This window comes from Danio aesculapii, chromosome 17 (assembly GCF_903798145.1).
Source record: "Danio aesculapii chromosome 17, fDanAes4.1, whole genome shotgun sequence".
Taxonomy (NCBI): domain Eukaryota; kingdom Metazoa; phylum Chordata; class Actinopteri; order Cypriniformes; family Danionidae; genus Danio; species Danio aesculapii.
The window spans coordinates 11,612,949-11,631,037 of NC_079451.1; the positions used below are offsets into that span (position 1 = coordinate 11,612,949).

An 18,089-nucleotide genomic window follows, 5' to 3' on the forward strand; every position below is an offset into this window, starting at 1 on the left:
ATATAATACAAATAATTGAAACCTTTTTAAAGCATTTTAGACACTGCTGATGGAGGATCATAACAGAATATTTTTAACAGATGCATAACAGAACAAAATGTTTAATGCATAGAGATGTAGACAGACAGACATATAGAAAGATAGTCAGATAGTCAGATAGATAGATAGACAGACAGACAGACAGACAGACAGACAGACAGACAGACAGACAGACAGACAGGCAGGCAGGCAGGCAGGCAGGCAGGCAGGCAGGCAGACAGACAGACAGACAGACAGACAGACAGACAGACAGACAGACAGACAGACAGACAGACAGACAGATAGATAGATAGATAGATAGATAGATAGATAGATAGATAGATAGATAGATAGATAGATAGATAGATAGATAGATAGATAGATAGATAGATAGATAAAAAGAGACTACTGCTACTTGATCTTTTATATACTTGTATTTATGTGTCATTGGGTTATTATAAAAAATATAATCAAAACAATTTTGGTGTGGTTGTACTAAGAATATGTGGATTTACAATCTTGGCAAACTTTAAATAAATAAACAGGCAGATAAGTAGGTAAAATTATTAACAAAAGTTATATATTGTACCGTGTTCTTGTCTATATTCTGAAATTATGTGTTGTTAAGGTTATTAAAATAGTGCAGTCTTCAAGATAAAAGGTTGAATTTTATATAAGAAACAAACAAGTCAATAATACGGATCTAGGCTCATGTTTATACTTTTAAATTTTCTGTTACAATAATTAGGTAATTAAATTGACAATGTGTACATCAAAAAAGATCAAATATATCTAATAAGAACTATGCCTGAATTGATTATTTTACACACACATACACATCCATACCCCCGGTGTGTGTGTGTGTGTGTGTGTGTGTGTGTGTATGTGTGTGTGTGTGTGTGTGTGTGTGTGTGTGTGTGTGTGTGTGTGTTTGTGTGTGTTTGTGTGTGTGTGTGTGTGTCACCACATGTGCTCAGGACTACTTTGGCAAACCTTTGTCAAGTACCACAATATGTAGTTACATCCAAATGCCAGTGAAAACTGTACTGTGCCAAAAGGAAGCCCTATGTTAACAGTGTCCAGAAGCGATGTTGACTTCTCTGGGCTCGGAGGCTTCTGGGATGTACCATCACACAGTGGAAACCTGTACTGTGTACTCCGGACCAAAGAAAAAATTGATCATCCAGACTATTAACAGCAACAAGTTCAAAAGCCATGGTCTGTCATGGTATAGTATAGGGTTGTGTAACTGCCCTTGGCAAAGGTAATTTGCACTTCTGTGATGGCACCATTAATGCTGAAAAGTACCAAGAGATTTTGGAGCACAATATGCTGCCTTCTTTTCCAGAAACACCTATGCAAATTTCAACAAGACACAGCAAAACCACATTCTGCACACATTACAAAGTCTTGGCTGCAGAGAAAGAGGATACAGGTGCTTGACTGGCCTGTCTGCAGTCCCAACCTGTCTCCAATAGAGAATGTGTGGCGCATTTTAAAGCTCAAAATGCAAAAATCAATACCCCGTACTGTTGCCCACCCTAAGACTTGTTTGCAGGAAGAATGGGACCAAAATTACAACTGAAACACTTCATCACTTGGTGTCTTCAGTCCCTAAATGTCTAAGTGTTGTGAAAAGGAATAGGAACATTACAAAGTGATAAATGCTTTACTGTTACTGTTACAACTTTTATTGATTAATTTGTTCCAAAATTGGAAAATAAAACAATAAAAATCATGAGGAACACATTAAATACTGTTTGTTGTATTGTTTGCAGTGAAATACAAGTCACAGCAAATTTAGAAATCACTACTTTCTATTTTATTTGTGATAGATAGATCTTTTTCCTTTCTTTAAATATCTTTCTATTTTATTTGCGATATATAGATCTTTTACCTTTCTTTAAATATCTTTCTATTTTATTTGTGATAGATAGATCTTTTTCCTTTCTTAAATACCTTGAAACATTAAAAATAATTCAATAATTAATTAATTCATTTTTAATAATAATTAAATTATAATAACATAATTCAGCTGTTGGGTGTTTATGTCGACACTCCAGTTTCTGATAAAACAATTAAATCAAATTCAACTGTAGCTTTAAAGTGTAATTTAGAAGTTCAGAATAAATAAGCCCAGACGAGGAACTACTTTCTCTGTAGTTTGCAGCAGTGCTTCCAAAAGAGGAGTGAACTCAAGTCTGGCGGACGGACAAGTGTGTTCTCTGCGGTCTGATAGTCCTGTGTGCTCTCACTGGGGCGGATGAATACCACGTATGAGTGAGTGAGTGAGTAAGTGAGTGAGTGAGCGAGAGAAAGAGAGAGAGTGAGTGAGAGAGCGAGAGAGAGAGAGAGAGAGAGAGAGAGAGAGAGAGAGAGAGAGAGAGAGTGTGTGTGTGTGTGGTGTGAGTGAGTGAGTGAGAGAGCGAGCGCTAGAGAGAGAGCCATAATGACTGTTACTACTCCCAGTGTAAATCAGTTTCCCGGCGCACAGAGGCACCAGCGCTCGCCCGAGGACGCATGCAGGGAATTTTAACCCCCTGTACTCAAAACACACCACAATATTCATTTAATCGCCGTAATTTAATAATGTGTCAACACCGCAGGCCATAGTAGCAGGAAGTTTGTGTGTTGTCGGTGGACATTTCTCGCACTTTTTTTGCGGGAATGGCGGTGGAGCTGCCGGGGAAGCGCTGCCTGTGCGCGAACGGCTCTGGAGAGCGTCTGCTGGAGCCCGCGGGGATCTCGCGCTGGGGCTGGAGAGCCGGAGTCATCCGAGCGGCCGCCGCAGACTGCCCTGCGCTCACGGTAAAACAAGAGAAAAGCCCATTTAGCTAGACACGCTTATTTGTTTGTTTGTGTGTTCTCCAGTTGAAATAACTTCTACAAATAGCATTTGGCTTGTTTTTCAGAGCAAAGTTTGACGGAGCTGCTGATATGACAGCGAAAGTTGATTGTTTTGTTTCTGTCAGTTGTTTTAGTCAACAAACATTCATGCGGCTTTTACTATGAAGGCTGGGCGTGTTACTATGATAGAGTGGGGGGAAACACAACTGTGTGTGTGTGCGTGTGGTCATGGCTCAGCGGGATTCACTCAGACTAATCAGCTGTTGTGAGACAGTTTACTGCACTGCCGCTGTAGCGCCTAATGACTCCATCACTCCACCACAGCACTCAAACACCGTCATCACGACGTGTTTTATACACACACGCGCACACACACACACACACCTTCCCTTTATCTTTATTACAGACTGATATTTACTTCAAACGGACTTGAAGAAAGATAGGATACACTTTACAGTCTAGCATTACTGTAATAACCAATGAACAACGCTAGTTATGTGGATGCAATTGCACTTAAACCGTCAGGTACATGATTGTAACCATGTAATAATGTGCGTTACTTGCATTTGTACCTACTGTAAAACATATTCAAATTCGATTCCTTGGATTTACAAATTTTTTAAGTGAAGTAGTTTGTAAACATTTAATTTGGGTTGAATTTATACAAATTAAATTGAACATTTCTGAATAAATGTTTTTTTAATTCAACACAAATTGTTTGCAACAATTTTGTTGACATAATTTTTTCAGTCTGCATATTCATATATTATTAGTGTGTGATGAATAAATAATGCACCTACTTTGCGCAAATCAAGATATAATACACGAACCATGTATGTTTTTACAGCGTACCTATATTTAAACCCATGTCACACTTATAGATCCTACATTTAATTACTTTTTGTGGTTACGTCTATAATTAGACTCTTGAACTTTACTCTTACCTCTTGATCCAGCTTTAAGCTTTCCACTAAACTTGTTTGTAACCTTAACCACACTGCAAAAAATGCTTTTCTTACTTAGATTTTTTGTCCTGTTCTAATCTTAATATCTAAATATTCTTAAATTAAGAAGCATTTTCTAGACAAGCAAAACTCATTGTCTTGATTTAAGAAATAATATTCCAAAATTAAGTGAGTTTTTCCTTAAAACAAGCAAAATAGTCTGCCAATGGGGTAAGATTAATAAACTTGTTTTTCCTTTTGACACAATATTATTTTTCTTATCCCATTGGCAGATTATTTTGCTTGTTTTAATGAAAAACTCACTTAATTTTGGCATATTATTTCTTAGATAGTTTTTAGATATTTTGACAAGAAACAAGACAAAAAACCCAAATAAGAAAGGCATTTCCCACTTCCAATGTATATCCCATATCCCACTTCCAATGTATGCCAAAGTTAAGATGTATAATTTTTGGTGTCTGCATCAAGTTACATTTATTAAACTTTCTTTATTGTTTTTTAGACATTCAAATACAACAACTTAAAAATTTGGTTCAACAAACATTCACACCATGACTGACAATAAAACATACAATATACAAACAATCCATATATAAGTACAGTAATAATAGTTAAATTAAAAAACAAATAAAAAACAAACAAAAAGGAAACAAATAATAAAATAAATACAATAATAAATAAAATAATAATAAATAAATTAGTCTAATCCTCTTCAATTTAACTAATACTTGCAGAATTTATGGTTTTAAAATATATATATATATGTGTGTGTAGGAGCAGCTCTTTGTTTCCAGTTTAATAATATTAACCTTCGTGCTAGTAGACAGACAAATGGAACTATTTTGTTCAGTACTGTTTTTAGTTCTCGAAAACTCGAAATCAGTAATGCCTAGAACTGCTTTACGGGAATCTGGATCTATCAGTTTATGACCTATTTTTGAGAATGTTCGAAAAATATTTTCCCAGTATGATGATAATTTTGGACAGCTTCAAAACATATGAGCCAGTGATGCCTATTCTAGCCCACACCAATTACATGCAGGGTCCACTTCTGGAAATATCTTATTAAGTTTTTGTCCGGACTAATGTAAAAGATGTATTACTTTAAATTGTATGAGGCCATGCCTTGCGCATACCGATGACCTGTGGATCTGTTCAAGGGCTATCTCCCATTGCTCATCGGTGATTTCAACAATCTTCCTCCCAGGAGGATTTTAGGTATTCTAAAGTTGCTGTGTTTGTTAACTGGAAGAGCATTCCATATAAATATATGAAATACCTCCCTTCAAGATACATGTATAATAGTGTATTCATATATGCATGTAAAACGTTAGTAATCATACTGAATGACATTTTAGTGGGCGTCTTCTTTCGAATCAAAAGCTGTATTATACTTATTTTTGTGTTGGTTCACAGTAAAGTACAGCTTTTATTTATGTAATCATACTTTTTTAATTAAGTCTAATAAATGCTGTATAATAATGGTTACATGTCAGTCTATCAGCCAATCTAATGCACTTAACAAATGAAACCTTAATCATTCATTCATTCATTTTCCTTCGGCTTAGTCCCTTATTTAGGGGTCACCACAGCGGAATGAACCGCCAACTATTCCAGCATGTGTTTTACGCAGCGGATGCATTTCCAGCTTCAACTCAGTACTGGGAAACATCCATACACTCTCGCATTCACACACACACACATACACTACGGCCAATTTTGTTAATCCAATTCCCCTATAGCACATGTCTTTGGACTGTGGGGGAAACTGGAGCACCCGGAGAAATCCCACATGAACATGGGGAGAACATGCAAACTTCACACAGAAATGCCAACTGACCCAGCTGGGACTCGAACCATCGATCTTCTTGCTGTGAGGCGACAGTGCTAACCACGAGGCCACTGTGTCGCCCAATAAGCAATTTTTAGTCCGATATTTAAGAGCTGAAAACTTTTAACTTAGTGTAGTACTGATGTAGTAATAAGGTTTCATAGGCGTCACAGTGGCTCAGTGTAAAAATATGCTGGATAAGTTAGCGGTTCATTCCGCTGTGGCGACCCCTGATGAATAAAAGGAATAAGCTGAAAGAAAATGAACGAATAATGAAATTCCTTATTAATTATTCCACAAATTCATCATAAATGCCTTGGATGTTCATTAGCTGTGGAATCATTTAGCAAATGCATGTTGACTCCAGTAAAGCCAGTATACGGTTCATTAGACAGAATCTTCACACGCAGGCACCCTATGTGTGTACTGCAGCAGGCATATTTGCATTTTTACAACCGTGAAGCTAATTATGGGGGTCAAAGGCGCACTTTCCTCCTACACTAGTGCTCAGCGAAATCGCAGATCTCCCTCTGAGGAGCGCACACTGCGTAACTGAAGTTGTGGCGGTGTGTTTCATTGACATTTTACATGTAAATCAAATGTACATGTGCTGGGGTGCGAAAAGAGCTGAAATATGTTGATTTTTTTATGTGGAATCATTGCACAAGATGGCTCAGTGGTTATCACTGTCGCCTCACAGCAGGAAGGTTGCTGGTTCGAGTCCCAGCTGAGTCAGTTGTCATTTCTGTGTGTAGTTTGGATGTTTTCCTCGTATTAGTGTGGCTTTCCTCCGGGTGCTCCAGTTTCCCCCGCAGTCCAAAGACATGCAATAAACTAAATTGGGCGTTGTGTGTGTGTGTGTGGGAGTGTATGGGTGTATATTAGAGCTGGGTTGTAGCTGGAAGGGCATCCGCTGTGTAAAACATATGCTGGAATAGTTGGCGGTTCATTCCGCTGTGAGGACCCCTGATGAATAAAGGGAGTAAGCCAAAGGAGAATGAATAAATAAATGAATGGTGAGCAGTATGGTGTTTGTGTGTGCGTGTGACTGTGTTTTATTCATCGTATTCAGTGTTTGTGTGCATTGATAGTTTGGTCCTGCAGCTGCTGTCATATGCTCCCAGCTGTGTGTGTGTGTGTGGAGAGAGAAAAGGAGTGTGTGACTGGTTATTACAGTACTGGCGTTGTTGCTCAGATCATATGTGGTTTGATTGGTTGGCAGAGGCTTGCATCCGTGTGCATGCATAATCTCATTCATTTACTGAGTACAGGTGTGGGGTTGCTATATCTGTAATTGTGCAGCTGTGTGTGTTCGTGTCTATGTGTGTGTGTGTGTGTGTGTGTGTGTGTATGTCTTTGTGTATATCTGTGTGTGCGTGTGTGTGTGTGTGTGTGTGTGAGAGAGGGTGCATCTGTGTATGTATATATTTGTGTATGTGTGTGTGTGTGTGTGTGTGTGTGTATGTGTGTCTGTGTATGTATGTGTGAGAGAGTGTGTCTGTGTGTGTTTATGGTTCTATGATTGTGTCTGTGTGTGTTTGTGTGCCAGTTTGTGTATGCATCTGTGTGTATGTCTGTATGTGTGTGTGAGTGAGAGTGCATGTGTGTGCGTATATATTTTTGTATGTGCCTGCTTTTGTCTTTGTGTGTGTGTCTGCAAGTGAGTTTGTGTGTGTGTGTGTGTGTTTGTGGGTCTGTTTGTGTGTGTGTCCCTCTGTATGTGTATGACTGTATGTGTGTGTGTGTGTTCATTGGTTTATGTGTTTAAGGGTCTGTGTGCTTGTGTGTGTGAATGTGCGTGTGTTTGCATGTGGGTGTGTGAGTTTGTGTGTGTGTGTGTGCGTGTGTTTGTTTGTGTGTCTGTGTTTGTGTGTGTGAGAGAGAGTGTTTGTGGGTCTGCTTGTATGTGTGTCCCTCTGTGTGTGTATGACTGTATGTATTTGTGTTTGTGTGCTTGTGTGTGTGTGTGTCTTTGTGTGTTCATTGGTTTATGTGTTTAAAGGTCTGTGTGCTTGTGTGTATACGTGTGTTTTTCTGAAAGTTTGAATTTTTGTCTGTGTGTGTATGTCTGTATATGTGAGTGTGAGAGTACATCTGTTTATGTGTGTGTGTGTGCATTAGTTTATGTACCTGCTTTTGTCTTTGTGTGTGTGTTAGTGTGTCTGCATTTGAGTTTGTGTCTGTGTGTGGTGTGTGTATGTTTGTATGTGTGTGTATTTGTGTATGTGCCTGCTTTTGTCTTTGTGTGTGTGTGTGTGTGTGTGTGTGTGTGTAGGCGTGTGTTTGCGCCTGCTTTTGTCTTTGTGTGTGTGTGTGTGTATGTGTGTGTGTCTGCATGTGAGTTTGTATGTCTGTATTTGTGTCTGTGTGTATGTCTGTATATGTGTATGTGTGTATGTGAGTATGAGTACATCTGTGTGTGTGTGTGTGTGTGTGTGTGTGTGTGTGTGTGTGTGTGTGTGTGTAGGCGTGTGTTTGCGCCTGCTTTTGTCTTTGTGTGTGTGTGTGTGTATGTGTGTGTGTCTGCATGTGAGTTTGTATGTCTGTATTTGTGTCTGTGTGTATGTCTGTATATGTGTATGTGTGTATGTGAGTATGAGTACATCTGTGTGTGTGTGTGTGTGTGTGTGTGTGCGTGTGTGTGCGTGTGTGTGTGTGTGTGTGTGTGTGTGTGTGTGTGTGCATTTGTGTATGTGCCTGCTTTTGCCTTTGCGTGTGTATGTCTGCAAGTAAGTTTGTGTGTCTTTGTGTGTCTGTATGTGTGTGAGAGAGGGTGCCTCTGTGTGTGTTTGTGTGTATGGGTCTGTGTATGTGTGTGTCTGTGTGTACATGTGTGTGAGTGTGTAAGTGTCAGTGTGTGTCTGTGTCCACGTGTTTGAGTATGTAATTGTGTGTGTGAAGTGTGTCTGTGTGTATCTGTGTGTGTGTCTGAGTGTGTGTCATGTGTGTTTGTATATATATATACATATATGTGTGTGTGTATGTATGTTAATGCGTGTGTGTGTGTTCAGTGGTTTATGTGTTTATGAGTGCTTGTGTATCTGCGTTTGTGCGTATGTGTGTATGTGTCCGTGTGTGTGTGTGTGCATGTGTGTGTGTGTGTGTGTGTTTGTGTGTATATGTCTGTATGTGTGTTCGTGTTTATAGGTCTGTGTGTGTGTCTGTGTGTACATGTGTGTAAGTGTGTAAGTGTCAGTGTATGTGTCTGTGTGTATGTGTGAGGGTGTGTGTGTATGTTTGTGTAAAGTGTGCCTGCGTTTGTCTGTGTGTTTGTCTCGTGTGTGTTTGTGTATATATGTATGTGAGTGTGTGTGCGTGTGTGTATGTCTGTATGTATGGTTGTGTGTGTTTATGGGTCTGTGTATGTGTGTACATGTGTGTAAGTGTCAGTGTGTGTCTGTCTTTCTGTATGTCTGTCCTTTGTGTGTGTGTCTGCCTATCTGTCTTGTTTGTTTGTGTGTATTTATGTGTGTGTGCACATGTATGTGTGTGTGTGTGTGTGTGTGTGTGTGTGTGTGTGTGTGTGTGTGTGTGTGTGTGTGCGGATGTTTGTCTAGTTGTAAACTAGCAGGATTTTCACTGTCTGAGAGCTCTGTGGTTTTCTGTGAGGTCAATTATTTTGGACTTGATCATTATTATGTTGCAGTGAAGCTGTTGATTTGGATCGTGTCCTTGGTTTATTTCTGCTATGAAGAAACTCTCCAGTGTTCTGCTCTTATTTTTAATGTTGGGGGGGGGGATAATTCAGCTCCGCTTGTTTATCAGAACAGCTGTCGGCCTCTTCTCCTGGTGTATTTATTTGTTTCATGAGTATGTGCTGCTTGTGTGTGCGTGTGTGTGTTTGTCTTTTGGGACTCGTGTCTTTTACACCATTGGTTAGACGACGTCCCCGTGGCAACAGCGGCTTAGCCGTGTGATTGACAGCTTCCCTGGGTTACAACCTCCTGCCGTGTTAGTGGGCAAACACACACACACACACACACACGCACGCACGCACGCACGCACGCACACACACACACACACACACACACACACACACACACCCCTTCTAATGCTACTCATCTCCTTTTCAACCTGTAGATTTACTCTGCTGTGTTCTCATGAGTTTATAGCTTGAGTAGATCTAGATAGTAGATAACTTGAGATGCGTTGTTTTTAGTTTTACAAATTGGTAGCCATGATAAAGGGCCTAATGGTAAACCATTCATTCATTTATTTTCCTTCGGCTTAGTATCTTTATTCATGAGGGGTCACCACAGCGGAATGAACTGCTAACCCAGTACTGGGAAACACTCTCATTCACACTCATACAATATGGAAAATTTAGTTTATTCAGTTCACCTATAGCACATGTATTTGAACTGTGGGGGAAACCGGAGCACCCGGAGGAAACCCACGTGAACATGGGGAGAACATGCAAAATGCACACAAAAATGCCAATTGACACAGCCGAGACCCGAACCAGCGACCTTCTTGCTGTGAGGTGACAGGGCTAACCACTGAGCTATCGTGTCGCCTTAAATGGTAAACCAGTTATGCTGAATTATGCAAAATAAATGTTATCAGCTCTGAATCAAATGTAATTATAAATGAAATTTATTCATTATGGTTTTTATAGTCACGGATTGGACCATTTTTTGGATCAGCCAAAAAGGGGAGGAGACAAATGTAATTTGCGTTCCACTTATTATAAAAAAAGCACTGCAAGACACTTTTGGTTTTAGCAAACAGAACCGAGAAGCTGTAACTTTATTAAAAATAAATTCACTGATAAATAATAATAAATTCACTGTTACTACTACTGTTGCTGATAAAATGTATAAATCTGACATTATAATTTGTTCAACAACATTTATTTTTTGTCTCATTTTCAATAAATGATTCAGTTATTCACTCATAAAACGTCATGCTTTATTGCTACATGTGTCATTTTTGAAGAATTATTCAGTGGCATATTTTTGATGGCTGGTTGTTTCCACATGTTGGTTAAATAGTATAATTGCTGCCTACAACTTTCATTTTTGAGCATCAAGTTAAATGCATATGACGGTGATTTGAAGGATTAATACACATATGCAAATCAGCATAATTTATAATTTATGTTGTGTGGGTGTTGAGATCCTGATCTTTTAATGATTAATTGTTCAGCTTACACTAAATGCATCAATGCAGGCTAAACAAGTAGTGACAGAAAACACCTTTACTAACCTAAGACACCCACAACATCCCGAATAACCTACCACAATTTCTTCTGTCATCATTATATTTACAGGAAAGCCTAATGCTTTCATACATGTAAAGCGAGATGTGTTCGCTCTGTGATTGTTGTACGAATCACTGATCATCCATGATCTGTTACACTCCTATTGTTCAGAGAAACCCTAAATATAACTGGAATCAGTATATAAAATGCTTAATTACAAAGATGATCAAACAAAAAGTGTGTTCTCTGTCATTGGACTAAAGCACGGAGAATACAACCAGCCTCTGTGGGAGCTGAGAGAGGATCACGTGAGCTCTACTGGTGCTTCTATTGGCTGTCCCTCAAGAAAGTTGCTCTTGATTTGCATAAAGTTGAAGGATTCTCAACTTTGTTGCATCAATCGCCAACAGTCGATGTCACTCGTGTAGATGGAGGTTGCCGGAAGTTGCTCACTCTCCGTTGAAATGAACGATTGCTTGTCGCTTTGCTGCTGCAAGTCGCTTGTAGTTTGAACGCAGCATCAGTCAGCATTTATCAGAATATCTTCTTTTGTGTTTAACAGAAGAGAGAAACTTATAAAGGGTTAAAACCATAAGTGGAAAAATAAATGATTCATTTTTGTGTGAACTACCCATTTAAGAATTAGACAGAAGTACTAATAAGATCCTGGTGAATGAACTCTGGTCTTCCATTGCTCTTTTAATTTATTCTGAATGGCACGAGTGATAAGTCCAGTTCACTACTGTTATAAAACATCTACCCACCCACTCGTCATACCCAAGATCCAGTTTCTATTGGTCAAACCTCCTGGCGTTTACAAATGACGTGTAAATCATCATAATCACAGCACTGTCAGATCTTGGCTGTTTTTTATCCTTATCAAAACTTCACGTAATGCCAGTTTGAGTTATCTCAAGGTCTACATAGCGTGGGTTTTTTTCTGTTTGGGCTCGTTTGCAAACACCTGTTGTAAACATTTCTGTTAAGGTTTACTAATGTTTAGTGAATCCACAAGCCAAAAAAGCAGCCCAAAAGCTGCATCTGTATACTGTTTACATGTGGTGTGTTTTGCTCCCTTCCTGAATTATGCTTGTTGTTTTCTAGTAGTTTGAGAGGTTTTGAATTTGATTTTTAATGTTATAAAATGAAGTGGCTCAGTGGTTAGCACTTTTGCCTCACAGCAAGAAGGTCGCTGGCACGGGTTTCCACCACAAGTGCAAATACATGTGCTATAGGTGAATTGGGTAAACAAAATTGACTGTAGTGTATGAGTGTGTGTGTGAATGTGAGAGTGTATGGGTGTTTCCCTGTTCTGGACTGTGGCTGGAAGGGCATCCGCTGTATAAAACATATGCCAGAATAGTTGGTAGTTCATTCCACTGTGGCGACCCCCTCAACTCTTTAAAACCTTATCAAACACCCAGCGCAATAAGGCGCAAGTCATTTATGGTGTGATTTGTTTCTGTTTTCAGACAAGCGCATCCCTAATTTTCACGTTTTGTGCCACATTTAAATAGCAAATCAATATGCGCCACTTTGTGGACTCATGGGTGATCTGGTCTAGAAAGGAGGTGTGTTAAGGCGCATTGTTGACGCGTTGTTATTTTTAGGAACTGAAATAGACAGCACCATTGGATTTAGATCACTAAGACGTGCCGTGTTTTGGCAAAATTCAAAATTGAATTTTGATTAGATCCAACAGTATACACGCAATTGTACAAAGTGCCTTAATAATGTGTTATTAGAACCTAATGCATTTAACTTGAATCAATGATGCTAAATTACACCTCTGAAAGCAAATACAGTTTCTGATTGTGTAATTATAATGCATTATTATAACTGCAATATTGTAATGCAGAATATATAGCTCCGGCTATTTACGTACTCAGCCTCTAGTAAAATCATTATTATAGAATCTGCATTACAGTCCAGCCTGCTGTTGCAAACACTGATTTGATGGAGGCTTTATTTGTGCAGACAGTGTTTCGCACTGGATTGTGCAACTCTATATGCTGCAGTGATATTCATCCTGTGATATCATCCGTCTGATGCGGAGGTTTATTAATTTCAGCTGCGTGTGTGTTTTATCGACTCGCTCTGATAGTACTCTAATTCTGGTCTGCACTGCATTAACTAAAGCCAGATGTCTGTGCTTGGCCTCGTCTCTGTCTTGTCTCTCTCTCTCTGGATGTGTGTGTGTGTGTGTGTTTGTACTGTGCTCTATTTAAGCACTTCTCTCTCTCTCTCTCTGTCTCTCTCCTCATCTGTGCATGTGCTCACACTGAGGGCTGATTTCCAGCTCTCTGCACGTGTGTTTGCCTGACTACACACAGACAGGCGCACACAGACAGATGCACACACACACACACACACACACACACACACACACAAATATATGGTTCTGCAGTGTCAGAGGCATGGGATCGAATCATTTTTTAAACAGTCTCTCGCGCTCTTGCTAATGCCTGGTTGACGCACGTTGTGAATTCTTGTTTATGTGTTTGTGTGACCCTCTCAGTCTGTCTGCCTGCAGAATTGTGCATGTTGCTGTGCTCTATATACAGCTTTCTTTTCATTTGACCCTTGACCTTTGACAGATGGTTTGAAGCTTTGCCAGGGAAGCAATGTGTGATTCTGCAGACCAGACAGATTTTGCCTGTGTATGTGTGTGTGTGTGTGAGAGAGAGAGAGAGAGAGAGAGAGAGAGAGAGTGCTGCTGCAGCTTATCTCCTGAAATACGTAAGAAGCACAGCTCAGACTGTGTGATTGTAGATCTAAGCCTTGTAAAGACACACACACACACACACACACACACACACGCACAGGCACACAGGGCTTTATGATTCCAGTCATAAAAATGGAATTTACAGTATAATACGTGTGAAGTTCCAGAATTTGGGACATTGTGGGTGAATTAATCAAAAGAAGGACTGTAAGCCTATGATATGGACCAGTGTGTGTTACTATTAAACTAGAGCTGCACGATTTTGGCTAAAATAAGAATCGCGATTCTTTTGCTTAAAATCAAGATCATGATTTTTTCACGATTCTGTAGATGTAAAATAAAGGTTAATATGAGTAGGCTATTATTATTGTTATTTCTCAAACATATGGTAAAACAACAATAATAATGTTATGTGTAGTTCTACTGTTGGTTAAAATGCTCAATTTTGTATAGACTTTAGCCTAAATTTGTCCTGGTCATTAATGCACAGTAAAGTGATGACATCAGAATACAACTATTATGTTTGAGACATATGCTTGCAATCTGTCATTGACAATATTAGACCATTTATTCACTGATAAAATCAGACATTTGTCATGATCAGATTCCCTCTTGTATTATATTCAACATGACACTGTTAAACATGTAATTTCATGCACAACTCTCTGTGTTCACTATGAAAGAAAACATATTAAATGCTTGCTGCAATCATAAATCTAAAATGCTGTGGGGAAAACCGGAGCAACAGGAGAAAAGTATAGCATTTATAGCAAATAAATAAATGTAAATATTATCTCGCTTGCTTTTTTGAGTGCTGTTGAGCGAGTTCTTAAACATCTATGATTGACCATTGTGCTCTAGCACTCAACAGAAAGGGCTGTGATTGGCTCTAATGATCAGTGCTGTTCGCCGAGCACTGACACTGAAAAACAGCCATGGCTATCACAGCTGATCCACAGCTGTTGCACAATTATCAAGAGAGAAGAGGAATCTTTAGCTCACGAACACACCAGCAGGTCAAAGGTCTCACTGTGAGAGAAAAAAGATAGAGCTTTACAGCTTTCATTTTCTCCCTAGTAAAGAAATAGGTGCTCCAGGGTTCTACTGTACTTCACTGTCAGTGAAAGACGGTCCAGCAAACTCACAAGCAGAAATTGTGCACAGTTGTCTGCTTTTTATGTTGTTGGAACATTTTAAATATGCATGCTAACCTCCCTTACCATAATAAGGTACCACGACGGTTATGATCTATTACTAAAACGATGCCGAATCGTCCGCATCGATAATTAATTAAACGATTAATTTTGACACCGATATAAAAATTACTAGGGATGCAACAAAATGAAACTTCTGTGCCAAAACGGAAAATTCTTAATACACTTAGCCAAAAACCAAAGCCAAAGATGCTTTGTATAATTAGTTTTATCATTAATTATATTTTTGATCACACAGTTTTATCAATAATTATAATCATTTAAAAAAACAAATAAAATAATAATTCAAAAATAAAAGCCAATAAAATAAGCAGATTTTTTTGACAGTAAAACTTTAAGAGTCAAGAAGAGTCATTTTTACTACCATTGTCATGCCAGAACAGTAGCACTATCGCAAGCAGCAGGACCAAGTATGCTACATAGAAATGTCTTATTGGTTTTTCCAGCCTGATCTCACGAGGAAACATGACTAAATTTTTTTAATTGTAGTTTATCTTATCTTATTTTATTTCATTCTCTAGATTTGTTCTCAATTTATGTTGTTTGATGTGGCACCTTTGTCCTGGAGGAACATTGTTTCGTTTCACTGTATACTGCACTGTGTATTGTTGAAATTACAATAAAAAGGCCAACTTGACTTCACTTGAAAACCATGTGAACACGGGGGGAACATGCAAACTCCACGCAATAATGCCAACTGGCCCAGTCGGGACTGGAACCAGCGACCTTCTTGCTGTGAGGCGACCATGCTAACCACTAAGCAGCTGTGCCACCTAAAGCAAAATATTATATTAGAAATAAACTAATTAGTAAATTAGATAGTAAATTTTGTACAAACTTTGATGGTAGCATGAGAAAACCTAGCCTAAAAGTTTTAATTGTTTTTAAAAGCTTGGAGTATGAGAACATTAACAAATTTTTACCATTTTATGTGAGACAAAACTGTTGTCATATTATCTACACACTAAAAATGATTCAAAACTGTTGTCATATTATCTACACACTAAAAATGAAGCAATTTCTTTGAAAGGTTGGCTTCATTTGAATAATTTGTGACAAAAAATATCAACATAATCCCACTAAACACTAAAATCTAATTCTCATAGTAAAAATAATGATAAGCTTAATAAATACAATTATTAAAACTCTAAAGAATAATCACCTTTTAGATTTAACTGGAGTAAAACATAATTTAACAATAAAAGACCGATTTCATAGATTTCCTGATACCAAAAATACATTTAAAAAAATTTCAAACAAGTTGACAAGCATTTTGATTACAAAAATTTCAATTTAATCCAGAAAAAGTAACCCTGAAAGAAAAAAAATAATTTAATTTGGAAAAAAATCTTTATTTCTTAATTTCTTTGAGCCCACACTGCAATACAGAGCTTTTTAAACTCTGCTTTAACTCCCACACTGTCATTTCTCCTCTTCTGATGATGCATTACTTTGCATAGATGTGTGTGTGTGTGTGTGTGTGTGTTTGTGTGTGTGTGTGTGCGTGTGTGTGTGTGTGTGTGTGTGTGTGAGAATCTCCCATTAGTCCTGCAGGACTCGCTGAAATCATCTCTGTCTTTTGATTTAACAGCCCTGGGGAGTTTGCTGACTGTTTCGGATGTTTGTGTAATTGTGCACGTCTTTTTGACTCTCACACTATCTGTGCAAATGTTTGCGTGGCTTTATGGGTGTGCAGGAGAGAGTGTGAAAGCCAGAGACAGTGTGTGTGTGTGTGTGTGTGTGTGTGTGTGTGTGTGTGTGTTTGGCAGACAGAAGAGAGAGAGTTTGTTTAAACTGTGGAATATCATGCATGACAGAATCACAGTCACGGGACTGGAACGCTGGCCTACAGCCGCACAAGGTGTCCAACTCTCACTTTTTCCTGTGAAAGAATGCCTGCCGCTGCTTTGCTTGTATAATACAAGGCAATTAAACAACACATTGTCTTTCTATCTTGTCACACATACACTAATTATAGCTGATCAATTTAATATTATTATTATGTGCAAAGGAATTAAATCACAGCAGTGGATCTGCACGATACTGGGAAAATTAGGTTAAAAAAATGTTAGTATTGCGATAATGATATTAAGGCACATTGTTGGTGCGTTGCTGTTTTGAGGAACTAAAATAGACTGCGCAATAGACCGGCTGAAAGCAGGTCTAAAGTCCAGCGCAGAGCGTGTTAGTTGAGCGCCTCGCTTACACATTGCTAAAAACACGCATGATGTACAGCAATACACAAATATCTGTACAAATGAAAAAGAATTAAAGGATTAAAATATTAAAAAAACTATTATTTTCTACATTTAAAAAACACTGCATTTTTTTGTTTATTCATGACATTTTGCTTTTGTATAATGTTATTATTAGTAGTAGTATTATTAATTATATCCATATTTATATTTTTTTATTAAAAACAAGCTTAGATTTGTCCACCTGTCAGGTTTTGGACCATATGGGCCATAAGAATAGGACACATGTTTGGATATAATTTTGGGCTGGAGGCGATTGGGAGGGTGCTATCACAAATGGACCTGTCAGACGCTGCTCACTTTAACGTTCATTTTGCTGAATAACTGTGCTTATCGCTGGATGACAAGCTGTTATAATACACTGAAAGCATTATGTAAATAATATATATAATATGTAATCAATATAACTCATCTCTAATACAACAACAAACTCATTCCCTCACTGTAAATGCTAGCGCTCCCGGTTTTTTTCTGCAACCTCGATGCACACGCATCCTGAATGTTTACAAACTGGTAATTCGCCTATTGGGCATGGCTAACATTCTTAACTACACCACTCCAACTATCAGTTTTGACAACGCTACAACAATAAACAGAAATGGTTAGGAGGTGGCTGTTAGGTTGTAATAACTCTCCTGAAAATGCCTACTTTACTACATCCAATCAAAAAACAAAACACAAAAAAACAAGCCACGCCCACTGTTTTCTCATTTAATATTCCATTTCTCTAGGAAATGTGTCACACAGTTGCAGCTTCCGGTTCGTGCAGACTTTAAAACACCAAGATTTACTGAAAACCTCGGCGGAAATTCAGATTTTTTCTGGCTGTTGTCATTTTCCTCTCTTGTCTCCCGGCATTACTTATTTCTTTAGCTCTTGGTTTACCTGACAACAACTCTGGCGCTTAGACTGCAGCTTTGCACAAGAAATTTGGCCAGTGGAGAAATGGTCGTGCCCAACTGAGCCTGGTTTCTCTCGAGGTTTTTTAATTCTTCACTTTCGCCAATTGGTGAAGTTTTTTCCTCGCGGCT

The 18,089-nt window shown here is 38.5% G+C and overlaps 1 protein-coding gene across 1 annotated transcript in view; it reads left to right on the plus strand.

Moving 5' to 3' along the window:
* Positions 1–2,503: 2,503 nt before the first annotated feature.
* Positions 2,504–18,089, plus strand: part of jmjd1ca (jumonji domain containing 1Ca) — a 157,196-nt gene continuing 141,610 nt past the window's right edge. The window contains exon 1 of the mRNA XM_056477224.1: positions 2,504–2,826. Within this exon, the coding sequence (XP_056333199.1) occupies positions 2,686–2,826 (141 nt within the window). The 5' untranslated portion in view covers positions 2,504–2,685. The remainder of the gene's footprint in view (positions 2,827–18,089) is intronic.